At 46.3% G+C, this 23,841-nt stretch overlaps 1 protein-coding gene across 3 annotated transcripts in view; it reads left to right on the forward strand.

Moving 5' to 3' along the window:
- LOC115170534 (serine/threonine-protein kinase N1) overlaps nucleotides 1–23,639 on the forward strand; it is a 44,300-nt gene extending 20,661 nt beyond the window's left edge. The window contains exons 1-23 of one of the 3 annotated variants that reach the window (XM_029726757.1): nucleotides 1,197–1,548; nucleotides 5,256–5,377; nucleotides 5,496–5,677; nucleotides 5,827–5,969; nucleotides 6,200–6,320; nucleotides 8,615–8,760; nucleotides 8,928–9,141; nucleotides 12,333–12,524; nucleotides 12,618–12,727; nucleotides 12,919–13,062; nucleotides 16,237–16,309; nucleotides 16,930–17,062; nucleotides 17,182–17,269; nucleotides 17,973–18,058; nucleotides 18,385–18,457; nucleotides 18,556–18,647; nucleotides 19,608–19,784; nucleotides 19,990–20,052; nucleotides 20,160–20,236; nucleotides 20,494–20,636; nucleotides 21,758–21,865; nucleotides 22,121–22,201; nucleotides 22,515–23,639. In XM_029726757.1, coding sequence (XP_029582617.1) covers nucleotides 1,450–1,548; nucleotides 5,256–5,377; nucleotides 5,496–5,677; nucleotides 5,827–5,969; nucleotides 6,200–6,320; nucleotides 8,615–8,760; nucleotides 8,928–9,141; nucleotides 12,333–12,524; nucleotides 12,618–12,727; nucleotides 12,919–13,062; nucleotides 16,237–16,309; nucleotides 16,930–17,062; nucleotides 17,182–17,269; nucleotides 17,973–18,058; nucleotides 18,385–18,457; nucleotides 18,556–18,647; nucleotides 19,608–19,784; nucleotides 19,990–20,052; nucleotides 20,160–20,236; nucleotides 20,494–20,636; nucleotides 21,758–21,865; nucleotides 22,121–22,201; nucleotides 22,515–22,718 — 2,871 coding nt within the window. In that variant the 5' untranslated portion in view covers nucleotides 1,197–1,449 and the 3' untranslated portion in view covers nucleotides 22,719–23,639. Of the gene's footprint in view, nucleotides 1–1,196; nucleotides 1,549–5,255; nucleotides 5,378–5,495; nucleotides 5,678–5,826; nucleotides 5,970–6,199; nucleotides 6,321–8,614; nucleotides 8,761–8,927; nucleotides 9,142–12,332; nucleotides 12,525–12,617; nucleotides 12,728–12,918; nucleotides 13,063–16,236; nucleotides 16,310–16,929; nucleotides 17,063–17,181; nucleotides 17,270–17,972; nucleotides 18,059–18,384; nucleotides 18,458–18,555; nucleotides 18,648–19,607; nucleotides 19,785–19,989; nucleotides 20,053–20,159; nucleotides 20,237–20,493; nucleotides 20,637–21,757; nucleotides 21,866–22,120; nucleotides 22,202–22,514 lie in introns of those variants that run through there. The other 2 variants (XM_029726758.1, XR_003871052.1) reach the window with 2 other exon arrangements.
- Nucleotides 23,640–23,841: the final 202 nt, after the last annotated feature.

Consider the following 23,841-nt stretch of genomic DNA (forward strand, 5'->3'; position numbering starts at 1 on the left):
GCCTCTGTGTTCTTGGGGATCTCAATCCTGCAGAAATGTTTTGGTACCCTTTCCCAGATCTGTGCCTTGACACAATTCTGTCTTGGAGTTCTACAGAAAACTCATTCGACCTCATCAAGTTGTAGAAACATCTCAAGGATGATCAATGGAAACAGGATGCACCTGAGCTCAATTTCGAGTCTCATAGCAAAGGGTCTGAATACTTATGTAAATAAGGTATAAAAAAAATCTAAAAACCCGTTTTCATTTAGTCATTATGGGGTATCGTGTGTAGATTGATGAGGAGAAAATAAATGTAATCCATTTTAGAATAAGGCTGTAACGTAACAAAATGTGGAAAAAGTCAAGGGGTCTGAATACTTTCTGAATGCACTGTACATCCCCGTGCTCCCACCCATCCAGGACATCTACTCGAAACAGTGCCTGAGGAAGGCCCGCAGCATCATCAAGGACCCCACACATCCCAGTCATGAGCTGTTCACTCCCTTACCGTCAGGCAGACGTACCGGAGCATGAGGTCTGATACCAACAGGCTCAGAGACAGTTTCTATCTACAAGCCATCAGACTGCTGAACACTTTAACTGGACCTGCTCTGATTCTTCACACCTTAGCACACATGCACTGACTCTCTCACACACACACACACACACACACACACACACACACACACACACACACACACACACACACACACACACACACACACATTAATTCTACACACACTTCACAACTGCTGCTACCAGACTCTTGTTATGATTGCCATACTGCACAATTGAAACACTTGTCCCCGAATCTCCCCTTCCCCAAAACATATATAAATATTGGACTCTAAATTGTACCTTCCTGTATTATACTTATGCTAAAATGTTTATTCTATTCTACTGAGCCATTTACTTTATATTCCTATTCTTATCTTTTATTATTTCTTATTGTTGTTGCATTGTCCGGATTGAACCTGCAAGTAAGCATTTCTTTGGATGGTGTACACGAGGTGTATCCCGACTAATGAAACTTGAAACACACACAGCATCTGGCAGTGTGTTTGATGTGATCAGTGTCTATCACAGCAGCCTGTCGCTATGCTAAGAGCAGCCAACAGCAGGAAGCAAAGTGGCATTGCTCACTCGCTTACAAAACCACACCACTCTCCTCTGTATGTGTGTGTTTCTGTAGTGTTACTGTTAGTCTCTCACTCTCTCTCTAGGCTAGAGAGCAGGACAGGAAGCAGTGGGGTGGGGCTGGGGCTGTGTCGCTCTCTCTCTTCCTACCTCTTCCTCGCTCACTTGCTTCAGATTGAGTCTCTTTTGATTCCTGGCGGGAAGGAAGCACATCCCGGATTTGAGGAGGCAGGAATAGCTCTGTGTACATTGAGTGGCGGTTCTGGTGTGAGAGTGTGTAACGGGGCAGAGGGGAGGGGTTGGGCAACACAGAGAGACCCAGGGTGGGCCATGGCCAGCGAGGAAGCTTTGGCGGGCTGCCCAGGGGAGCACACAGCTGCAGACCACCCCACTCAAACTGAACAGGACCAGGGGGACGCCGAGTCTTCGGTAGGCACACTCTGTCTGGGCACCATACAACATGGCTGCCTTTCACACTACAATGTGTTTGTGAGTTTCCTCTCCGCTTTCTGCTTCATGTTCACTTCCTTCTCAGTCCATGCCATTTCTGATGACTCATGCCAGGGCTGCTTTTAGTATTGTCACATTGTTTTCAGCCCCATCTGAGTGGAGAACTGCCTCTATTCAATTTCTCTGTATTGTTCCACTGGAGGGCATTGCTAAATGGCTATAAATGTATAGTAGTGAGTCACATGGTTAATGGTCCGGCCCTTTCCTCCTTCATCTTATGTTGTTGTCTCTGCTATTCTTCTCTCCTCTGTGCCACTGTTGCTCACCTCCTGCCTCACTATTAGTGGCTGTTCATTTTAAGACGAGTGTGTGTGTCAAACTAGTGTGTCGTGTGTGTGTCTCAGTTCTGCTCAACAAGTGGGTGTTCTTTCTGTCTTAGTCCTACCAAGGCTCTATTCCTCCCTCATCTTTCTCTCTCCTTGTATGTTCTCTACCTCCATCTCTAGATGATTTTATTGCAGAGAAGGACAGGACTGGGAGCACAATGAAGCTACAGCCTTGGTGTTGTTAGGACAGTGACACCATGCTCCAGCTGACTGGGCCATTTGGCCCACAACTTGTGATCGTGTTGATACCAACAGTACTAAACTCAGCAAAAAAAGAAACGTCCCTTTTTCAGGATCCTGTCTTTCAAAGATAATTCGTAAAAATCCAAAATAACTTCACAGATCTTTGTTGTAAAGGGTTTAAACACTGTTTCCCATGCTTGTTCAATGAACCATACACAATTAAGGAACATGCACCTGTGGAACGGTCGTTAAGACACTAACAGCTTACAGACGGTAGGCAATTAAGGTCACAGTTATGAAAACTTAGGACACTAAAGAGGCCTTTCTACTGACTCTGAAAAACACCAAAAGAAAGAAGCCCAGGGTCCCTGCTCATCTGCGTTAACGTGCCTTAGGCATGCTGCAAGGAGGCATGAGGACTGGATATGTGGCATGGGCAATAAATTGCAATGTCCGTACTGTGAGACGCCTAAGACAGCGCTACAGGGAGACAGGACGGACAGCTGATCGTCCTCGCAGTGGCAGACCACGTGTAACAACACCTGCACAGGATCGGTACATCTGAACATCACACCTGCGGGACAGGTACAGGATGGCAACAACTGCCCGAGTTACACCAGGAACGCACAATCCCTCCATCAGTGCTCAGACTGTCCGCAATAGGCTGAGAGGCTGGACTGAGGGCTTGTAGGCCTGTCGTAAGGCAGGTCCTCACCAGACATCACCGGCAACAACGTCGCCTATGGGCACAAACCCACCGTCGCTGGACCAGACAGGACTGGCAAAAAGTGCTCTTCACTGATGAGTCGCAGTTTTGTCTGACCAGGGGTGATGGTCGGATAAGCGTTTATCGTCGAAGGAATGAGCGTTACACCGAGGCCTGTACTCTGGAACGGGATCGATGTGGAGGTGGAGGGTCCGTCATGGGTTTCCCGTGTGGCTCAGTTGGTAGAGCATGGTGTTTGCAACGCCAGGGTTGTGAGTTCGATTCCCACGGGGGACCAGTACAGGGGAAAAAAATGTATGCATTCACTACTGTAAGTCGCTCTCGATAAGAGCGTCTGCTAAATGACTAAAATGAAAATGAAAATGAATGGTCTGGGGCGGTGTGTCACAGCATCATCGGACTGAGCTTGTTGTTATTGCAGGCAATCTCAACGCTGTGCATTACAGGGAAGACATCCTCCTCCCTCATGTGGTACCCTTCCTACAGGCTCATCCTGACATGACCCTCCAGCATGACAATGCCACCAGCCATAGTGCTCGTTCTGTGCTGTGTTCTGCCATGGACAGCAAAGAGTCCGGATCTCAATCCCATTGAGCATGTCTGGGACCTGTTGGATCGGAGGGTGAGGGCTAGGACCATCCCCCCAGAAATGTCCGGGAACTTGCAGGTGCCTTGGAGGAAGAGTGTGGTAACATCTCACAGCAAGTACTGGCAAATCTGGTGTAGTCCATGAGGAGGAGATGCACTGCAGTACTTAATGCAGCTGGTGGCCACACCAGATACTGACTGTTACTTTTGATTTTGACCCCTCCCTTTGTTCAGGGACACATTATTCCATTTCTGTTAGTCACATGTCTCTGGAACTTGTTCAGTTTATGTCTCAGTTGTTGAATCTTGTTATGTTCATACAAATATTTACACATGTTAAGTTTGCTGAAAATAAACGCAGTTGACAGTGACAGGACGTTTCTTTTTTTGCTGAGTTTATTTCACCTGTATATCTAACGCTGTGTTCCTTCACAACAAACATTTCAGTGAGCCATTTGACACAACATTAGGCCATCAAGTCCGCTGTGAGAAATATTTCCACATTACCATGACTACTCTGCACTGTTGTTGTGCCATGATTCCTGTTTAATAGCCTGTGTAAGTAGCCCTCGAAGGCCCAATAGCTGGGCTTGGCCACGAGGGCTGGCTTGGCTTGGCTGCAGCCTGTATTGTATTGCAGATGGATTATGGTTCTAATGAGAGTCTGCCTGGTAGGAGCCGGGCTCTGCTCTGTTATGCCTGGCGTGGTGCTGAACAGGCCAATAGGGACGCTGCTGTAATCAGATCTGCAGGCTGGAGCCAGGCCCAGGTCTCTGAGTGGCCTACAGCAGTCAGTCAGTCGTTATGAGAGGAGGGACTGCTCTGTCTGTCTGTCTCCATGTCGTAGGATCTGGGCTCTGTTCAACTCTAATAATGAGCTGTCTCTGTTTGATTGTTGCTAATGTCTGCTGTTGGGGATTTACTGTGATAATGTTGCATGCCGGTTTTTGTGTGTGTGTGTGTATGTATGTATGTGTGTGTGTGTGTGTGTGTGTGCATGCAATGCCGTTACATGCATGTATGTGTGTATTTGTGCCTAATGTCTATCACACTGTCGTGTATGTGTGTGCTGTATCTGTTTCAGTGTGGCTGGCTGAGAGCTGGCGTGCTGACAGCGTGTCTGTGTGTATCAGTGGCTCTGAGCAGGAACAAGCCCTGATAGATTTTAGTCTCTATTAATTCTGCCCTAATCTGCTCTGATCTGGTTACCAGCAGGAGGGGACGTGAGCTCTCAGGCCTTGACTCACTTAACGTCTCAGTCTCACTCCGCTGCTCTTAGAGACTCAGTTTTCTGAAGGGAAGCGCTCACCTTGCACTGACTGCTCCTCTCTCTGTCACAACTCCTTTTTACGTCACTGACTCCGTCTGTCCCTTTCTGTTGCTGTCTTGGCCTCTGTTATATCTAGTCTAGCCATGAATCTACATTACCTCTACTCTTTGCTGCACTGCAGTCACACAGGATGTGAGCTGAAATGTTGGGCTCTTTGGTTTGGGCACCTGCCCCCGGGTACCCCATGGAATCAGTTAAACCTTCTGACCTACAGGGCTGTGTGGGAGACATCTGGTGTCAAAGGTGAACACAACCTAGTCCCCTGCACCTCCACTCCTCCAAAACCCCTAATTAGGCCCTTTTCCCAGAGAGTGGTTTTGCATTGAATTGGAAATACAGCAGACCTTTGTCTATCGTCTCTCTGCTATCACCGCAATATAATCTTGGCACAATACATGTCGCAATGTATGTGACCGATGCTAATCTATTATCCATTCTCTCTCCCCCTCTCCTCTTCCTCTCCCCCTGTCAGAGTGACCCAGGTGGGCTGTTACTGCTGGAGCAGCTGGGTCTGGACCAGAGCTCAGACTTCTCTGACTCCAGCATTCAGCAGCGGCTGGACGAAGCGAGGGATCACATCCGCCGGGAGATCAGGTTAGCATTACTATTTAATTACTCATTTACCTTTCAATCATTTCTATGATGTATTGATTAACTACTCATTGTGTGATGCTACAACTTATGAAAAGTCCCTGTGATTTGACTGGATCAGGAAGGAGCTGAAGATCAAGGAAGGAGCAGATAACCTGAGGAGAGCCACCACAGACAAGAAGAATGCCCAGCAGGTGGACAGCCAGCTCCGCAGCTCCAACCGCAGACTGGACAGCCTGCACTCTAAGTTACAGGAGCTGGACGCTTACATTGTGGTCAAAGGAGGGGACGACAACAACACAGGTATCACTGATGGGATGGAACTATGAAGCGAATGGAGCGTAGCCTTATACCATTGGATGGATTCAAACAAAAGTTGAATGTAGAAACATGTTGGCCATTGTTAATGATTATAATAACTGTCAGTTAATACCATGACCTTTGACCCTCAGATGCCCCCAAGTCTCCCGGGGCGCGCAGCCGCTCGGCCAATCAGGACCGGATCACGGCTCTGGAGCGCCAGCTCAACATCGAGCTCAAGTGCAAACAGGGAGCAGAGAACATGATCCCCATTTATGCCAATGGAGTCACCAAGGTACTGGACCTGACTGGACCACCTAACCCCTCTAATATATACATCTACTGTAGCCTATGTACAATACAGCCAGCCCCTCCACAATCTCTCTTTCTCACTCTTCTGAGTTCATGTCTTTAGTCAGATCTTCTCCCAGCCTGATTCTTCTCTGAGTAGTGGAGGTTAGCAGGGGTGTGTATTTGTGAGCTGTCTGCTATTTCACTGTCCTCACTGTACGGTGTCGCTTATAGGACAAGAAGATGCATCAGACGGCCCAGCAGATGCTGCAGGACAGCAAGACCAAGATCGACATCATCCGCATGCAGATCCGCAAGGCCATGCAGGCCACCGAGCAGACTGAAGATATCCAGGGTAAATATCTGTCTGTCTGACTGTCTGTCTCTGCCTGCCTGCCTGCCTGCTTGCCTGCCTGCTTACCTGCCTGCTTGCCTGCCTGCTTGTCTGTCCGTCTTCCTGTCTGACTGTCTGTCTTTTCATCCCCCTGTGTCTGTCTGTCTCTAATCTGTACATCTATCGTTAAATGTTTTATGAAGTGTGGGTAACAGATCAATGCCCTCCTCAGAAGTGCAGAGTGGACATTATAACCTGCTCCACTCCATACACCACACTCACACTCGGGCTCACTTCCACACAGAGCCCAGGTTAAGGCCTTATTGATGTTCCTGCATCCCCATGATGTTGTCCAACAGCAAAAAGTCATGCTTCATTTACCCGAGGTTAGAGACAGAGGGAAAAGGTAGAGAGAGAAAGATAAGGAAACAAATAGTAAGAATTGGAAAGCAGAAAGAGAGAACGAGAAAGAGTGTGAGAATATGAGAAAAGCACAGGAAGTAAAGATACAGATTTAGGACCATATCTTTATTTGGATTGCTGTGTCTATTTCCCTCTCCCTACCGTCTTCTCTCTACCTTCCTCCCTCCTTTGGTTTAAGAATAGATCAGAGCTGCAGGGCATTTAGCCTCATAAGTCATGAACCATCCCTAACTTAGGACACACACAGACGCACACAAATCCATCAAAACCCCATCAAAATCTCACATTATCTTGATTTTGATTTACAGTACAGATTACTTTATCATATTATGAAAGATAACTGTATACAGTGCATTCAGAAAGTATTCAGACCCCATTACTTTTTCCAAATGTTATGTTATAGCCTTATTCTAAAATTGATTTAAAAAAATGTCTCATCAATCTACACAATACCCCATAATGACAAGACGAAAATAGGTTCTTCGAAATGTTTTCAAATTTATTACAAATAAAAAACAGAAATACCTTGTTTATGTAAGTATTCAGACCCTTTGCTATGAGACTCCAAATTTAGCTCAGGCGCATCCTGTTTCCATTGATCATCCTTGATGTTTCTACAACTTGATTGGAGTCCACCTGTGGTAAATTCAATTGATTGGACATGATTTGGAAAGGCACACACCTGTCTATATATGGCCCACAGTTGACCGTGCATGTCAGAGCAGAAACCAAGCCATTAGGTCGAAGGAATTGTCCGTAGAGCTCAGAGAGGATTGTGTCGAGGCACCGATCTGGGGAAGGGTACCAAAACATTTCTGCAGCATTGAAGGTCCCTAAGAACACAGTGGCCTCCATCATTCTTAAATTGAAGAAGTTTGGAACCACCAAGACTTTTCCTAGAGCTGGCTGCCTGGCCAAACTGAGAAATTGGGGGAGAAGGGCCTTTGTCAGGGAGGTGACCAAGATCCCGATGGTCACTCTGACAGAGCTCCAGAGTTCCTCTGTGGAGATGGGGGAACCTTCCAGAAGGACAACCATCTCTGCAGCACTCCACCAATCAGGCCTCTATGGTAGAGTGGCCAGACGGAAGCCACTCCTCAGTAAAAGGCACATGACAGCCCACTTGGAGTTTGGCAAAAGGCACCTAAAGGACTCTCAGACCATTAGAAACAAGATTCTCTGGTCTGATGAAACCAAGATTGAACATTTGGCCTGAATGCCAAGCGTCACGTCTGGAGGAAACCTGTCACCATCCATATGGTGAAGCATGGTGGTGGCAGCATCATGCTGTGGGGATGATTTTCAGCGGCAGGGACTAGGAGACTAGTCAGGATCGAGGGAAAGATGAACGGAGCAAAGTACAGAGAGATCCTTGATGAAAACCTGCTCCAGAGTGCTCAGGACAGACTGGGGTGAAGGTTCACCTTCTAACAGGACAACAACCCTAAGCACACAGCCAAGACAGTGGCCCAGCCAGAGCCCGGACTTGAACCCGATCGAACATCTCTGGAGAGACCTGAAAATAGCTGTGCAGCGACGCTCCCGATCCAACCTGACAGAGCTTGAGAGGATCTGCAGAGAAGAATGGGAGAAACTTTCCAAATACAGGTGTGCCAAGCTTGTAGCGTCATAGACAAGAGGCTGTAATCGCTGCCAAAGGTGCTTCAACAAAGTACTGAGTCTGAATACTTACGTAAATGTCATGTTTAATTATATATATTTTTTACATTTGTAAAAATGTCTTAAAACCTGCTTTTGCTTTGTCATTATGGAGTATTGTGTGAAGATTGATGAGGGAAACATTTATTTAATCCATTTTAGAATAAGGCTGTAACAACAAAATGTGTAAAAAGCCAAGGGGTCAGTAAATGGTTTGTTATCACGCTCCCCAGGTAAGCCAGACACGTGTGGGGTGGAGCTGCGTGTGGAGGAGCTGTGGCATCATTACCGTGTGGAGCACGCCATGGCTGAGGGAGCCAAGAACATGCTGAGGCTGCTGGGAGTAGGGAAGGTCCAGGACAAGAAGGCCATGTCAGAGGTCAGAGTTCACACACAAGACTACTGTATGGATCTCACACATGAACGCACATTTAATACACACACACAAACACACAAAAAACACACACCATTTAGGGCACATTTAAATGCACACACACACAAACACTCACACCATTGTAACCCCCCCTCTCTCCTCTCTCCCCCCAGGCCCAGTGTGGTCTGAGTGAGTCGTCCCAGCGCTGTGACCTGCTGAGAAGCTCTCTGGAGCAGCATCTGCTGGAGTTGGCGGACGACCACCCCAAGGCCTGCCTCATCAAGGAAGAGCTGGTGCTGGCCTCCTCCTCAGCCTTCAGCTCCAGACACGGAACCCCCTATGTACACAACCAGTACAGCACCCTCTGCAAGCCCTCCCCACTCACTGGTACATACACTCATAGTCTATCACTGACTCTTACAGGCTCTCTATACCCTATCACTGACTCTTACAGGCTCTCTATACCCTATCACTGACTCTTACAGCCTCTCTATACCCTATCACTGACTCTTACAGCCTCTCTATACCCTATCACTGACTCTTACAGCTTCTCTATACCCTATCACTGACTCTTACAGCCTCTCTATACCCTATCACTGACTCTTACAGCCTCTCTATACCCTATCACTGACTCTTACAGCCTCTCTATACCCTATCACTGACTCTTACAGCTTCTCTATACCCTATCACTGACTCTTACAACCTCTCTATATCCTATCACTGACTCTTACAGCCTCTCTATACCCTATCCCTGACTCTTACAGCCTCTCTAAACCCTATCACTGACTCTTACAGCCTCTCTAAACCCTATCACTGACTCTTACAGCCTCTCTATATCCTATCACTGACTCTTACAGCCTCTCTATACCCTATCACTGACTCTTACAGCCTCTCTATACCCTATCACTGACTCTTACAGCCTCTCTAAACCCTATCACTGACTCTTACAGCCTCTCTATACCCTATCACTGACTCTTACAGCCTCTCTAAACCCTATCACTGACTCTTACAGCCTCTCTATACCCTATCCCTGACTCTTACAGCCTCTCTAAACCCTATCACTGACTCTTACAGCCTCTCTAAACCCTATCACTGACTCTTACAGCCTCTCTATACCCTATCCCTGACTCTTACAGCCTCTCTATATCCTATCACTGACTCTTACAGCCTCTCTATACCCTATCACTGACTCTTACAGCCTCTCTATACCCTATCACTGACTCTTACAGCCTCTCTAAACCCTATCACTGACTCTTACAGCCTCTCTATACCCTATCACTGACTCTTACAGCCTCTCTAAACCCTATCACTGACTCTTACAGCCTCTCTATACCCTATCCCTGACTCTTACAGCCTCTCTAAACCCTATCACTGACTCTTACAGCCTCTCTAAACCCTATCACTGACTCTTACAGCCTCTCTATACCCTATCCCTGACTCTTACAGCCTCTCTATACCCTATCACTGACTCTTACAGCCTCTCTATACCCTATCACTGACTTTACAGCCTCTCTATACCCTATCACTGACTCTTACAGCCTCTCTAAACCCTATCACTGACTCTTACAGCCTCTCTATACCCTATCCCTGACTCTTACAGCCTCTCTAAACCCTATCACTGACTCTTACAGCCTCTCTAAACCCTATCACTGACTCTTACAGCCTCTCTATACCCTATCCCTGACTCTTACAGCCTCTCTATACCCTATCACTGACTCTTACAGCCTCTCTATACCCTATCACTGACTCTTACAGCCTCTCTATACCCTATCACTGACTCTTACAGCCTCTCTATACCCTATCACTGACTCTTACAGCCTCTCTATACCCTATCACTGACTCTTACAGCCTCTCTAAACCCTATCACTGACTCTTACAGCCTCTCTATACCCTATCACTGACTCTTACAGCCTCTCTATACCCTATTACTGACTCTTACAGCCTCTCTATAGTTTATTACTGACTCTTACAGCCTCTCTATATCCTATCACTGACTCTTACAGCCTCTCTATACCCTATCACTGACTCTTACAGCCTCTCTATACCCTATCACTGACTCTTACAGCCTCTCTATACCCTATCCCTGACTCTTACAGCCTCTCTATACCCTATCACTGACTCTTACAGCCTCTCTATACCCTATCACTGACTCTTACAGCCTCTCTAAACCCTATCACTGACTCTTACAGCCTCTCTATACCCTATCACTGACTCTTACAGCCTCTCTATACCCTATTACTGACTCTTACAGCCTCTCTATAGTTTATTACTGACTCTTACAGCCTCTCTATATCCTATCACTGACTCTTACAGCCTCTCTAAACCCTATCACTGACTCTTACAGCCTCTCTAAACCCTATCACTGACTCTTACAGCCTCTCTATACCCTATCACTGACTCTTACAGCCTCTCTATACCCTATTACTGACTCTTACAGCCTCTCTATAGTTTATTACTGACTCTTACAGCCTCTCTATATCCTATCACTGACTCTTACAGCCTCTCTAAACCCTATCACTGACTCTTACAGCCTCTCTATACCCTATCACTGACTCTTACAGCCTCTCTATACCCTATCACTGACTCTTACAGCCTCTCTATACCCTATTACTGACTCTTACAGCCTCTCTATAGTTTATTACTGACTCTTACAGCCTCTCTATATCCTATCACTGACTCTTACAGCCTCTCTATACCCTATCACTGACTCTTACAGCCTCTCTATACCCTATCACTGACTCTTACAGCCTCTCTATACCCTATCACTGACTCTTACAGCCTCTCTAAACCCTATCACTGACTCTTACAGCCTCTCTATACCCTATCACTGACTCTTACAGCCTCTCTATACCCTATCACTGACTCTTACAGCCTCTCTATACCCTATCACTGACTCTTACAGCCTCTCTATACCCTTATCACTGACTCTTACAGCCTCTCTATACCCTATCACTGACTCTTACAGCCTCTCTATACCCTATCACTGACTCTTACAGCCTCTCTATACCCTATCACTGACTCTTACAGCCTCTCTAAACCCTATCACTGACTCTTACAGCCTCTCTAAACCCTATCACTGACTCTTACAGCCTCTCTATACCCTATCACTGACTCTTACAGCCTCTATATACCCTATTACTGACTCTTACAGCCTCTATATACCCTATTACTGACTCTTACAGCCTCTCTATACCCTATCACTGACTCTTACAGCCTCTATATACCCTATTACTGACTCTTACAGCCTCTCTATACCCTATCACTGACTCTTACAGCCTCTCTATACCCTATCACTGACTCTTACAGCCTCTCTATACCCTATCACTGACTCTTACAGCCTCTCTATACCCTATCACTGACTCTTACAGCCTCTCTATACCCTATCACTGACTCTTACAGCCTCTCTATACCCTATCACTGACTCTTACAGGCTCTCTATACCCTATCACTGACTCTTACAGCCTCTCTATACCCTATCACTGACTCTTACAGCCTCTCTATACCCTATCACTGACCAGGTATGATTCTCTCACTTCTACTCAAACATCACATATCATCTCTCTCTATCTCGCTCCTAGGTACCCTGCAGGTGCGTCTGCTGGGCTGTGTGGGGGTGTTGGAGGTGGTCCCGGGGCGCAGTAGAGGAACCCCGGTGGTCTTGCCGTGCTACAGCCCAGGGGACGGACGCTCCTTCAAACTCAGTGGTCTCTACAGCCGCAGCACCAGCAGCATGAGCCTCAGGATCCCCGGCAAGACCGACGAACTCTCCTGTAAGTGTGTGTGTGTGGAGGGGGTTCACATATCTGTCCATTTGTGTTGTGTAGTGAGTTTCTAAACATGTGTTATGGTATTGTGTTGAACAGCGGAGGTGAGTGCGGTGTTGAAGCTGGAGAACACAGTGGTGGGACAGACGTGCTGGAAGACAGTGGGAGAGCAGGCCTGGGACCAGACATTCACTGTAGAACTGGAGAGAGTAAGATATTACATTACACTAACACAACACACACAGAGAGAGAATGTTAACATATGTTTCCCATGCCAATAAAGCCCCTTGCATTGAATTGAGAGCGAGAGAGGCACATTGAGAATTGAGAGAGCGGGAAAAGAAGTGTATGTACACCTATGGATGAAACAGTATGTGTGTTGACCTGTGTTTCGTCCCAGTCCAGGGAGATGGAGATAGCAGTGTACTGGAGGGACTACCGCTCCCTGTGTGCTCTCAAGTACCTGAAGCTGGAGGACTTCCTGGACAACCAGAGACACAAAGTTCAGCTGGAGCTGGAGCCTCAGGGCCTGCTGCTGGCAGAGGTACACACACCCCGCCATGAATACACACGTGTATACACACGCACATACACACATGCACGCATACACAGACAGAGACATGCGAACATGCACACACACGCACCAACACATACATCCCTGCTCAATACTGAACTATACAGTACCAGTCAAAAGTTTTGATACACCTACTCATTCAAGGGTTTTTCTTTATTTTTACTATTTTCTACATTGTAGAATAATAATGAAGACATCAAATCTATGAAATAACATATGGAATCATGTAGTAAGCAAAAAAGGGTTAAACAAATAAAAATATATTTTAGTTTTTAGTAACCACCCTTTGCCTTGATGACAGCTTTGCACACTCTTGGAATTCTCTCAACCAGCTTCATGAGGTAGTCACCTGGAATGCACCTGGAATGCATTTTGTTAAAAGTTAAGTTGTGGAATTTGTTTCCTTCTTAATGCGTTTGAGCCAATCAGTTGTGTTGTGTCAAGGTAGGGGTGGTATACAGAAGATAGCCCTATTTGGTAAAAGACCAAGTCCAAATTATGTCAAGAACAGCTCAAATAAGCAAAGAGAAACGACAGTCCATCATAACTTTAAGACATGGTCAGTCAATATGGATAATTTCAAGAACTTTGAAAGTTTATTCAAGTGCAGTCGCAAAAAACATAAAGCGCTATGATGAAACTGGCTCTCATGAGGACCGCCACAGGAAAGGAAGACCCAGAGTTACCTCTGCTGCAGAGGATAAGTTCATTAGAGTTACCAGCCTCAGAAATTGCAGCCCAAATAAATGCTTCACAGAGTTCAAGTAACAGACACATCTCAACATCAACTCTTCAGAGGAGACTACGTGGATCAGGCCTTCATGGTGAATTGCTGCAAAGAAACCACTACTAAAGAACACCAATAAGAAGAAGAGTCTTGCTTACTAAGAAACATGAGCAATGGACATTAGACCGGTGGAAATTTGTCCTTTGGTCTGGAGTCCAAATTAGACAGTTTTGGTTCCAACCGCCGTGTCTTTGTGAGACTCGGTGTGGGTGAACGGATGATCTCCTCATGTGTATTTCCCACCGTAAAGCATGGAGGTTTTATGGTGTGGGGGTGCTTTGCTGGTGACACTGTCAGTGATTTATTTAGAATTCTAAACACACTTAACCAGCATGGCTACCACAGCATTCTGCAGCAATACGCCATCTCATATGGTTTGCACTTAGTGGGAATATAATTTGTTTTTCAACAGGGCAATGAACCAACACACCTCCAGGCTGTGTAAGGGCTATTTTACCAAGGAGAGTGATGGAGTGCTGCATCAGATGACCTGGCCTCCACAATCCCCCGACCTCAACCAAATTGAGATGGTTTGGGATGAGTCGGACCGCAGAGTGAAGAAAAGCAGCCAAGTGCTCAGCATATATGGGAACTCCTTCAAGACTGTTGGAAAAGCATTCCAGGTGAATCTGGTTGAGAGGATGCCAAGAGTGTGCAAAGCTGTCCTCAAGGCAAAGGGTGGCTGCTTTGAAGAATCTCAAATATAAAATATATTTTGATTTGTTTAACACTTTTTTTGGTTACCACATGATTCCATATGTGTTATTTCATAGTTTTGATGTCTTCACTATTATTATACAATGTAGAAAATATTTTTTTAAAAATAAGAAAAACCCTTGAATGAGTAAGTGTGTCCAAACTTTTGACTGGTACTGTATGTGTCAGTGGCGATCAATGCTATTTAAGATAAGGGAGGATGCATATTTTGTTTTATGAGCATGGCCTTATTTCTATTACAGCATATTGGATGACTGTCATTCATATTCCATTCACCCAGCTCAATGTAACATCGATGGGTTTCGGCTACTACATGATTCTCAAATTTTCCTTATACCCATCATAAGGTTGCTACAACCTAGCCTATGAATGAAAGTTTACAACGTAGGTGTACAGGTCGAGATAAATTTGAGTTGAGGTGACAGACAGTGACACATTCAATACCACCTTGCACACTCTTGCCAGCATCTAGCTGATCTAGGGTGTAATCATTAGTCCAACAGTTGCAAACAAGAGTTTCTATTGGACAAATTTAAATATGTTTATCCCCATTTCGTTCCGTTTGCTTCCATTTAAGAATGCTTTTCAACTGAATCGGCGGAATGAATGCACCCCTGATCACCTGCAAACACAGGTCACTTTCATAGCAGCCACATACAAACAGTATGATCACTTTGATCGTTGTAGCTTTAATTGCATCCATGTGCTCTCCTCCTCTCACCCTTTCCCTTCGCTTGTGGACTTCAGTGCACCACAAACACATCAGCTGTCTGTGACCAAGCGAAAAAATCTTTCTAAGCCAAACCTTCATATCATAACCGCTACACACAGCCTACATCATTGTCACCATTATTAGCTAACATCATAGTCAACATAGCTACTAAAACTAACACGTTAGTTAACCCACTACATACAGTGTAGTCAGCAAGCAGTTTAGCAGTTACACCGGCGGGCACCGGTGGCAGTAAATGAATAAAACCAAAAGCTTACCTTGACTTGGAAGAGTTCCAGTGTTGGATCTCCATAGCCAGCTAGCGAACATGGCATCCCTCTCTGTTTGAGTCGGGTGTTTAAGTAGACTAAACTAGCTAGCTGCGTTCGCTAGCTAAGTAAGTGAAAGTGAAAAAAATATGAAATATCTCTATCTTGCTTCTTCATTTTTTAAGAAATGTATTTGTTCAATTTTTTTCCCTCTGAGTCAACTACTCATTACATTTGTTTTAAGCACTGCAGTGCTAGCTAGCTGTAGTTTATGCTTTACTAGATTAATTATCTTGCAGTTCATGCTGCAAGAGCTCTGATAGGTTGGAGGACGTCCTCTGGATGTGTAAGTCTATGGAATGTGGTGAGAACCATGAGCCTCCTAGGTTTTATATTGAAGTCAATGTACCCAGAGGGTGGAAACTACCGGCTAGACTATGGTGCTACCCTACAGAGTGCTGTTGAAGCTACTGTAGACCATTGCAAAGCAGTGTGTTTTAATCAATTATGTGGTTACGTGAATATATGTAGTATAGTTTTCTCTAAAAAGGATAACTTTTTTTAGATGTTTCACTTTTTTTTTTTTTTATTAAATTCACTGAGGAGGATGGTCCTCCCCTTTCTCCTCTGAGGAGTCTCCACTGATATGTGTATTTCAGGTAATGTTCTTCAACCCAGTCATAGAGAGAGGCCCAAGACTGCAGAGACAAAAGGTTTTCTCCAAACAGCATGGTAAGATAAGTTTTTCTCAGAACAGTGTGTTGTGTTAGTATGTGTAAACTCTTAGATAAAGCCCCATCTTGTTCTTTATGTTGTCAGCAGCTGCCAAGCCTGGCTCCATGTATCCCAGCATCCCTATAGGGCTCACACCTGCATCATCTCACTGACGCCCCACTGCTTCCCCACTGAGTAGCATGGAGTTGCCCCCTAGACACTGATCTACAGTCAGTTTAGTGTTTCACCCCTAATGGGTCACATTAGGATTGGGGGAGGTTCTAGATATGTGACTACATGCAACCTCCACCCAGAACCCACTTTGTAACTTTGTATCTCTCTGTGCTCTGTATTGCCATCTAGTGTTGGAATTAGCAGTGCTGTGGATTCATCTGATGGGTTCAGGTGGTTTAATGCTTTGGAGTATGACAACTTGAGTGCGTCAGGGTTGAAACTTCTTCAGTGCAATCTGGGCAGTCCTAATGGATTGAGTAAACCATGTTAAAAGTTTCTGCGTGAACAGGATAGATTGCATTTCAGGGGGATTTGTGTTTATCAGTATATCTTATTGCCTTGTGTTTATGTTGTGCTGTGTGTGTGTTGCGGTTACTGCCATGTGTGTGTTGGGTATGTTGCAGGTAAAGCGTTCCTGCGTGCTCGTCAGATGAATGTTGACATCGCCACCTGGGTCCGCCTACTGAGGAACGCCATCCCTACTGGAAACAACGTTCCCAGCTACACCCCACACACACACTCACGCTCACATTCTGGGTACTGTACACACACACACAGAGATACCCTTTCTCACACCTCTTTAATGCTTCAGACAGCAAGCACAACATATACTGTACATGGGAAACTGTTGACGGGTGTTTCTGTGTGTGTCGTAGGGAGATCTCAGTGGAGAAGCTGACTCTGGAGAGCGACTCTCCTCCGAGACCTGAGATCAGGAGAGACGTTGTTGACACACCCCACCTGGTGAGAAGAAGAGAAGGAAGGGATGAAGAGAGGGATGGGAGGATGGGGGAGGGAGGGAGGATGTGGCAATGGAGTGATAATCATCTGATAGCCATCTCTGTAGTATCACATTCCCTTTGGCCGTTCCCTCCAGAAAGCCTTTGACTAGAAAACAGTGGTTCAGTCATATTGGACTATTAGCCTAGGATGAATCTGGAGCTAGACAGAGCAGGGCCTGGGAGGAAGGAGAGGAGAGAGGTAACAATAAGAGGGGAAAGGGAGAATTCCATACTAATTAGACCAAATTGGATTGAAGGAGTTTTAATTCGATCAAAGCCCAATCTGTGTTAGATTCCCAGTGTGTAAAACATGATTGTCATGAGAGGACAGAGAGAGAGGGACAGAGGGAGGGAGAGGGTGAGAGATGCGGAGGAAGGGAGGGCCTTGGTAACAGATGGTATGGTCAGTGGGGCTGGGGGATTACTGGATTAGTTACTCTGGTGTTTTTAGAGAACTAATTAACAGTAATGAGGGAACGAGGAAGAGGAGAGGGGATTGAGCAGCCAGCCTGCCAGCCAGCAGGGAACAGGCTACTAATAATGATGAGGGACAAAATTACTGTTGCCCTGTCTCTGTTTTTCCTTCTCCCTCTCTCACCTTCTTCCTCATTCTCTCTATCTATCCCTCTTCCCTCTTTCTCTCTCTCTCTTTCTCTCACTCTCAGGAACAGCCTGTGATTGAGCCCTTGTCCCCTCCGGACCTCGCCCATGAGCGGCCAACCAGAACCCTATCCACGAGTTCCCTGCACAGGTACAGCACCATGCAAAGTTGGCACAGTGTGTCTTCACACTCACACCTGAGTACATCCTCTCACAATATGGCCCCCACAGTATGATGCTGGGGAAACACACCCACTCACAATATGGCCACATGACCTGACCTCCTCCATAACACGTTACTGTAGCCACGGAGACATGTAAAACAGCAACATGCTCTCTATAGAAGTGCTAGGTCGGCACAAAACAGATAATACTGCATCCTGTTTCTTCAGCTAGCAGATGACCATTCAACATGGTAAAGTAAACACTATTTCAGTGATTGTGATCATTATTATTTTCTTTGTGTCCTGGTATTAGACAGAGCAAAGGCCCTCTGTGTCTGCAGGACTTCAAGCTGATCGCTGTGCTGGGCAGGGGACACTTTGGCAAAGTATGTGTCCTCACATTTTAAATATCCCCCCTTTGTTAGGAGGTTGTCCATCCAGAGGATTTAGGTAGAGATTCAGATGAACCACTGGTGTTTTCCAGGTGTTGTTGTCAGAGTACAAGAGGACAGGCAGTGTGTACGCTATCAAAGCCCTGAAGAAGGGAGACATTGTGGCGCGGGACGAAGTGGACAGGTATGGATCAACACTAGAATGCAACACAGGCCAAGACAGAACAAAGGCCAACTATATCATGCCTCTCTCTGACAATATATGACCTCCATCATGGTGAAATTACTATGACTGGATTGTCTAGTTTTATATACAGTGTGCCACAAAATAATTGTCAACACAAAACTGATCAGCAACAAACCATGGCAAACATATACACTGTACAATTTAACTGTGTGTTTACATACTGTACTTGACATTAGACAATTGCCTCTCTTTCCTGTTGTCTTCTATCATTCTCTCCTCTCTCCCTCTCCTCTCTCCCTCTCCTCTCTCTCCTCTCCTCTCTCCTCTCCCTCTCCCTCTCCTCTCTCCTCTCTCCTCTCCTCTCTCCCTCTCCTCTCTCCTCTCCTCTCTCCCTCTCCCTCTCCTCTCTCCCTCTCCTCTCTCCCTCTCCTCTCTCCTCTCTCCCTCTCCTCTCTCCCTCTCCCTCTCTCTCTCCCTCTCCTCTCTCCCTCTCCCTCTCCTCTCTCCCTCTCCTCTCTCCCCTCCCTCTCCTCTCTCCTCTCTCTCTCTCCTCTCCTCTCTCCCTCTCCCTCTCCTCTCTCCCTCTCCTCTCTCCCTCTCCTCTCTCCCTCTCCTCTCTCCCTCTCCTCTCCTCTCTCCTCTCTCTCTCTCCTCTCTCCTCTCTCCCTCTCCTCTCTCCCTCTCCCTCTCTCTCTCCCTCTCCCTCTCCTCTCCTCCCTCTCCTCTCTCCCTCTCCCTCTCCCTCTCTCCCTCTCCTCTCTCCCTCTCCTCTCTCCTCTCTCCTCTCTCTCCTCTCTCCCTCTCCTCTCTCCCTCTCCCTCTCCCTCTCCTCTCTCCCTCTCCTCTCTCCCTCTCCTCTCTGCCTCTCCTCTCTCCCTCTCCCCTCTCCCTCTCCTCTCTCCCTCTCCCTCTCCTCTCTCCCTCTCCTCTCTGCCTCTCCTCTCTCCCTCTCCTCAGTCTGATGTGTGAGAAGCGTATTTTTGAGACGGTGAACAGCTCCCACCATCCCTTCCTGGTCAACCTGTTTGCATGTTTCCAGACCCCAGAACACGTGTGCTTCGTCATGGAGTACACGGCTGGGGGTGACCTCATGATGCACATCCACGCAGACGTCTTTACAGAGCCCCGAGCCGTGTGGGTACCGCTGTGTGTTGCTGTGTTCTACTGAATGTGTAACGGAACATGGGGGAGGAGCAGGCATGCTTTTAGATATGTATATTTCTGTTCATATGGTTGTGTACTGTATGCGTACTCATATCCATCCACGGTCTGCTGTTACTGTCGTGTGTGTATGTCTTGACTATTTGTGTGTGAGTCTGTTTGTCTGTTTGTCCTGCAGGTTCTACGCTGCCTGTGTGGTTTTGGGCCTTCAGTTTCTTCATGACCATAAGATTGTGTACCGGTGAGTATTCTGGGTAGACATGAAAGACAGGCACCCTCTCATCCTCCTACCCCTTCATCCTCAGAGTACTCATCAATTTTGAATGAATCTTCATCCCTCCTCCTCAGGGACCTTAAACTCGATAACTTGTTGCTAGATACACAGGGCTATGTGAAGATCGCAGACTTCGGGCTCTGCAAAGAGGGTATGTTCTCTATAACTTATTCATCATGTCTCCAGAGCTCTGTAAGGATGCAAGGTCATAGCGGTTGTAGTTTAGAGTACTTTTGAGTCTTTTTATTGAAGCCTCTTTTTGCTAATGTGCTCATGTTTTTCTATATTTCTGACAGTTTGTGTCTCTCTCGCTCTCCTTCCTCTCTCTGTTTTTCTCTCACAACAACCTCTCTCTCACTGCTTCTCTTTTCTTCCCTTGTCATTCCTGATCTCTCTCTACTTCCCCAGGTATGGGCTATGGGGACAGGACCAGTACGTTCTGTGGTACTCCTGAGTTCCTGGCTCCAGAGGTTCTGACAGACACCTCCTACACCAGGGCAGTGGACTGGTGGGGCCTGGGAGTACTGGTGTATGAGATGCTGGTTGGAGAGGTAAGAAACTTGACTCTAAAAACCTCTTCAGAGAATTATATAAATATGACCTCATACATATCTAGCCTTATTATTAAGACATGCTCTGGAACTTTGGCGACTATTAAAATATATTTTAAACCTCCAGCTTTGGGCTGGATGTGTCAATGTGTAGTTCATACATGCATAATTAATTCGGAGAATAACTGTCTTACATCAATTAGCCACGAAATCCCTACTTCTGGAAGCTGTGCTATACCATTTTCCCCTCACATGGTCCAGCCCCCTAGCAAAATCGAGTTCAACCAATGAGCTTCAGCCCCTCGCCATATGAGTGACAGCTAGCAAGAGGCACCCATAGCAGAGCGAGAGAGGGGCAATTTCAGGGGACCACTTTCAGAACTACTGGCTAAAAAGTATACAAACGTACCGGAGAATCCCTTTAATGAGTTAAGCCCTCACCTTTAAAGAAATATATACTTTAAGCCAGTAATATATACTTTAAGCCTTTAGTCTATATTACATAAAGTGGTGTGTGTTTGAGCCATATGTTACATGAACTAATATAGTGTAACGACTCACTAGGCATGGCTGGTTGGATGGCAATGATGAGTAATAATGACAGAAGTCCAACACAGAGGCACAACTTAAGCCAAGCTGGCATATTTATTCAAAATAAAATGGTCACAAAGATAGTTCTCAAACTGTAACTGAAAACACAACACTCTCCCACACAGGGCTTAACTGAACTTAAAACTAGCTGGGCTGCTACCCAGCTTACCAGCTTCACAATGTCCATGGGCTTCAAACAAATGTCTATAGAGCTCAGCCGTCGGCATCCAGCCAGGAGCTTTTCCCAAATGTCTGTAACACTCAGCCTGCAGAATTCAGCCAGTAGCTCCTCTTCTCGTGCTGAACTGAACGTGCACCTTATATGCCCCAGGTGTATTGCAGCCTAACGAGGCTGAGTGGCTTCAGGTGTGGGGCTTGGCACTGCAGCCTAGCTTGCTGCAGCCTAAACATGCTGGTTGTGGGGTGTGGCTTACACTCCAAACAGTGGCATTCCCCGGCCACATCACCGGGGCGCCATAATAGGTTAAATGGATGGCTGTGAGCGTGACAGTGTGGTCTATGTGTGTCAGTCTCCATTCCCAGGTGATGATGAAGAGGAGGTGTTTGACAGCATAGTGAATGACGAGGTGCGCTACCCTCGCTTCCTCTCCACAGAGGCCATCGCCATCATGAGACGGGTAAGCTCCTCCCCCAACATTCACATCCCACCAATCACCAGTGGAGCAAGAGAGAATCTCATTGATTGACATGGTCAGTTTGGTCACTGTAAAGGTGGAGCCATTTTGCTTCTAGTTTTCAGTCAGTGGGTTTTCTGTGAAAGTGTTTCTGATGTTTTTTCAGCTGTTTGCCATCTGTGTGTGTTGCTAGCTGATGTTGGGTCTGTGCTGAGTTGTTATGTCTGGGTTGAGGTGTTTGTTGTTTTCTGTTTCCAGTTGTTGAGGAGGAACCCGGAGCGGCGCCTAGGCTCTGGTGAGAAAAATGCTGATGAGGTCAAGAAACAGCCTCTCTTTAGGGTGAGTCTCTCTCAAGTTCCCTCTCTCTCGCTCTCTTTCTCTCTCTCAAGTTCCCTCTCTCTCGCTCTCTTTCTCTCTCTCAAGTTCCCTCTCTCTCGCTCTCTTTCTCTCTCCCTCAAACACAGACACACATGTCATTAGTTAACATTCCTTATAAACCACTGATTAAACTCTTGTTATGTAATCAGTGAGCCTGTAAAATAGCTCCAGCATCTGCTCCAACTCTATGTGGTACTGTCACGTCACGGGCTGCTGTTTTCAGCTGCATAGATGATTCTATGAACCAATCTGGTCTCTCTGTTCCCCCTCTCAGAGTATGGACTGGGAAGCGCTGCTGCAGAGGCGGCTCCCGCCCCCGTTCGTCCCCAACATCAGGGGGAGGGAGGACGTCAGCAACTTTGACGAGGAGTTCACCGCCGAGACCCCCGCCCTCACGCCGCCCCGCGAACGCCGCACCCTCTCCCGCAAGGACCAGGACTGCTTCAAAGACTTTGACTACGTCTCTGACCTCTGCTAAGGGTCAAGGTCAGACTCTCCCTTTTAGACTGTGAGTGGAGCTGAGGAGGGACTCTGCACTGCGAGAGGGATGTTACCAGGAGAGGCTCACTGCTGTTCTGTCCTGTCTGAACTGTGAAGAGGCAGAAGAAAGTTACGGGAGGATGTGAATGCGTGCTGCGGAGATACATTGTCAGGGATCTACTGACCTCTATGGATTTCTGGAGGGCCTTTTATCGGATGATACATGAAGATAATCTGGATGATGTAACGCTCAGTGGATGAGTGCTGGGGCACAGTGTCTGTGCAGCATAGCAACACTGGAACTGAGTGACGTTTTATTTCTCTATAGAAATGAATGGAGCCCACTTAAAAGATGAAAAGGATATTCTCTGTAGAAGACAATACAGTTGGTGCAGGGATCATCAGATATGATTACTCTCAAATTGACCTCTCTCTATTGCCTCTCTGCCTGCTATCTCTCCTCTCCCTTTATCGTTTGAGGCTGCTTACTGTTTCTGTGTGTAAATTCTGATCCTGCCTCAGTCTGTTCCCATTGCTGTCGTCTAGAGTCCTGCACCTCTCATAAATGACCACAGGGTGGAGCCATAGAAAAGGTCAAGTGTTCCAAAGAAATTGAGGAGATGAGTGGGATGCAGATTCAGTGTATGACGAATGTCAAGGGATGCTAGTGAGGATGATGAGGGTGGAAGGTTTCGGTGTTTTTCTGTGTTTGTGCTGGGTCCTCACCATGTCATGTTACCCCTCGTCTTCAAATGGGATACTACTCTCCTCGCTCGGTACGTCAGTGAGTTTTATCCTCAATCATTTAGAATTATTTTTCAAATTGTTTTCTGTGATTTTAGTTTCATTCTGGTGTTTGATTTGTCAATCAAGCCGATGTTCTGTCTGGAATTGTGACTTAGTAAAAATGTGAACCCAATGGACTGCCTCACAGCTTTGTGACTCTTCAGCCCAATTACCATTCAGCCAGCCACATTAGCAGGAATTCTTTTTCAATATGGTGATATAAAACCTACAACATGAGTACAGTAGTGTATATAGTTTATGGATTGTTTCACACAATCCAAACTAATATAACTACATTTGTTTGTCATCCAGGATTGTCTGAACTCGTTTTAAAG

Source organism: Salmo trutta, chromosome 32, assembly GCF_901001165.1.
Source record: "Salmo trutta chromosome 32, fSalTru1.1, whole genome shotgun sequence".
Taxonomy (NCBI): Eukaryota; Metazoa; Chordata; class Actinopteri; order Salmoniformes; family Salmonidae; genus Salmo; species Salmo trutta.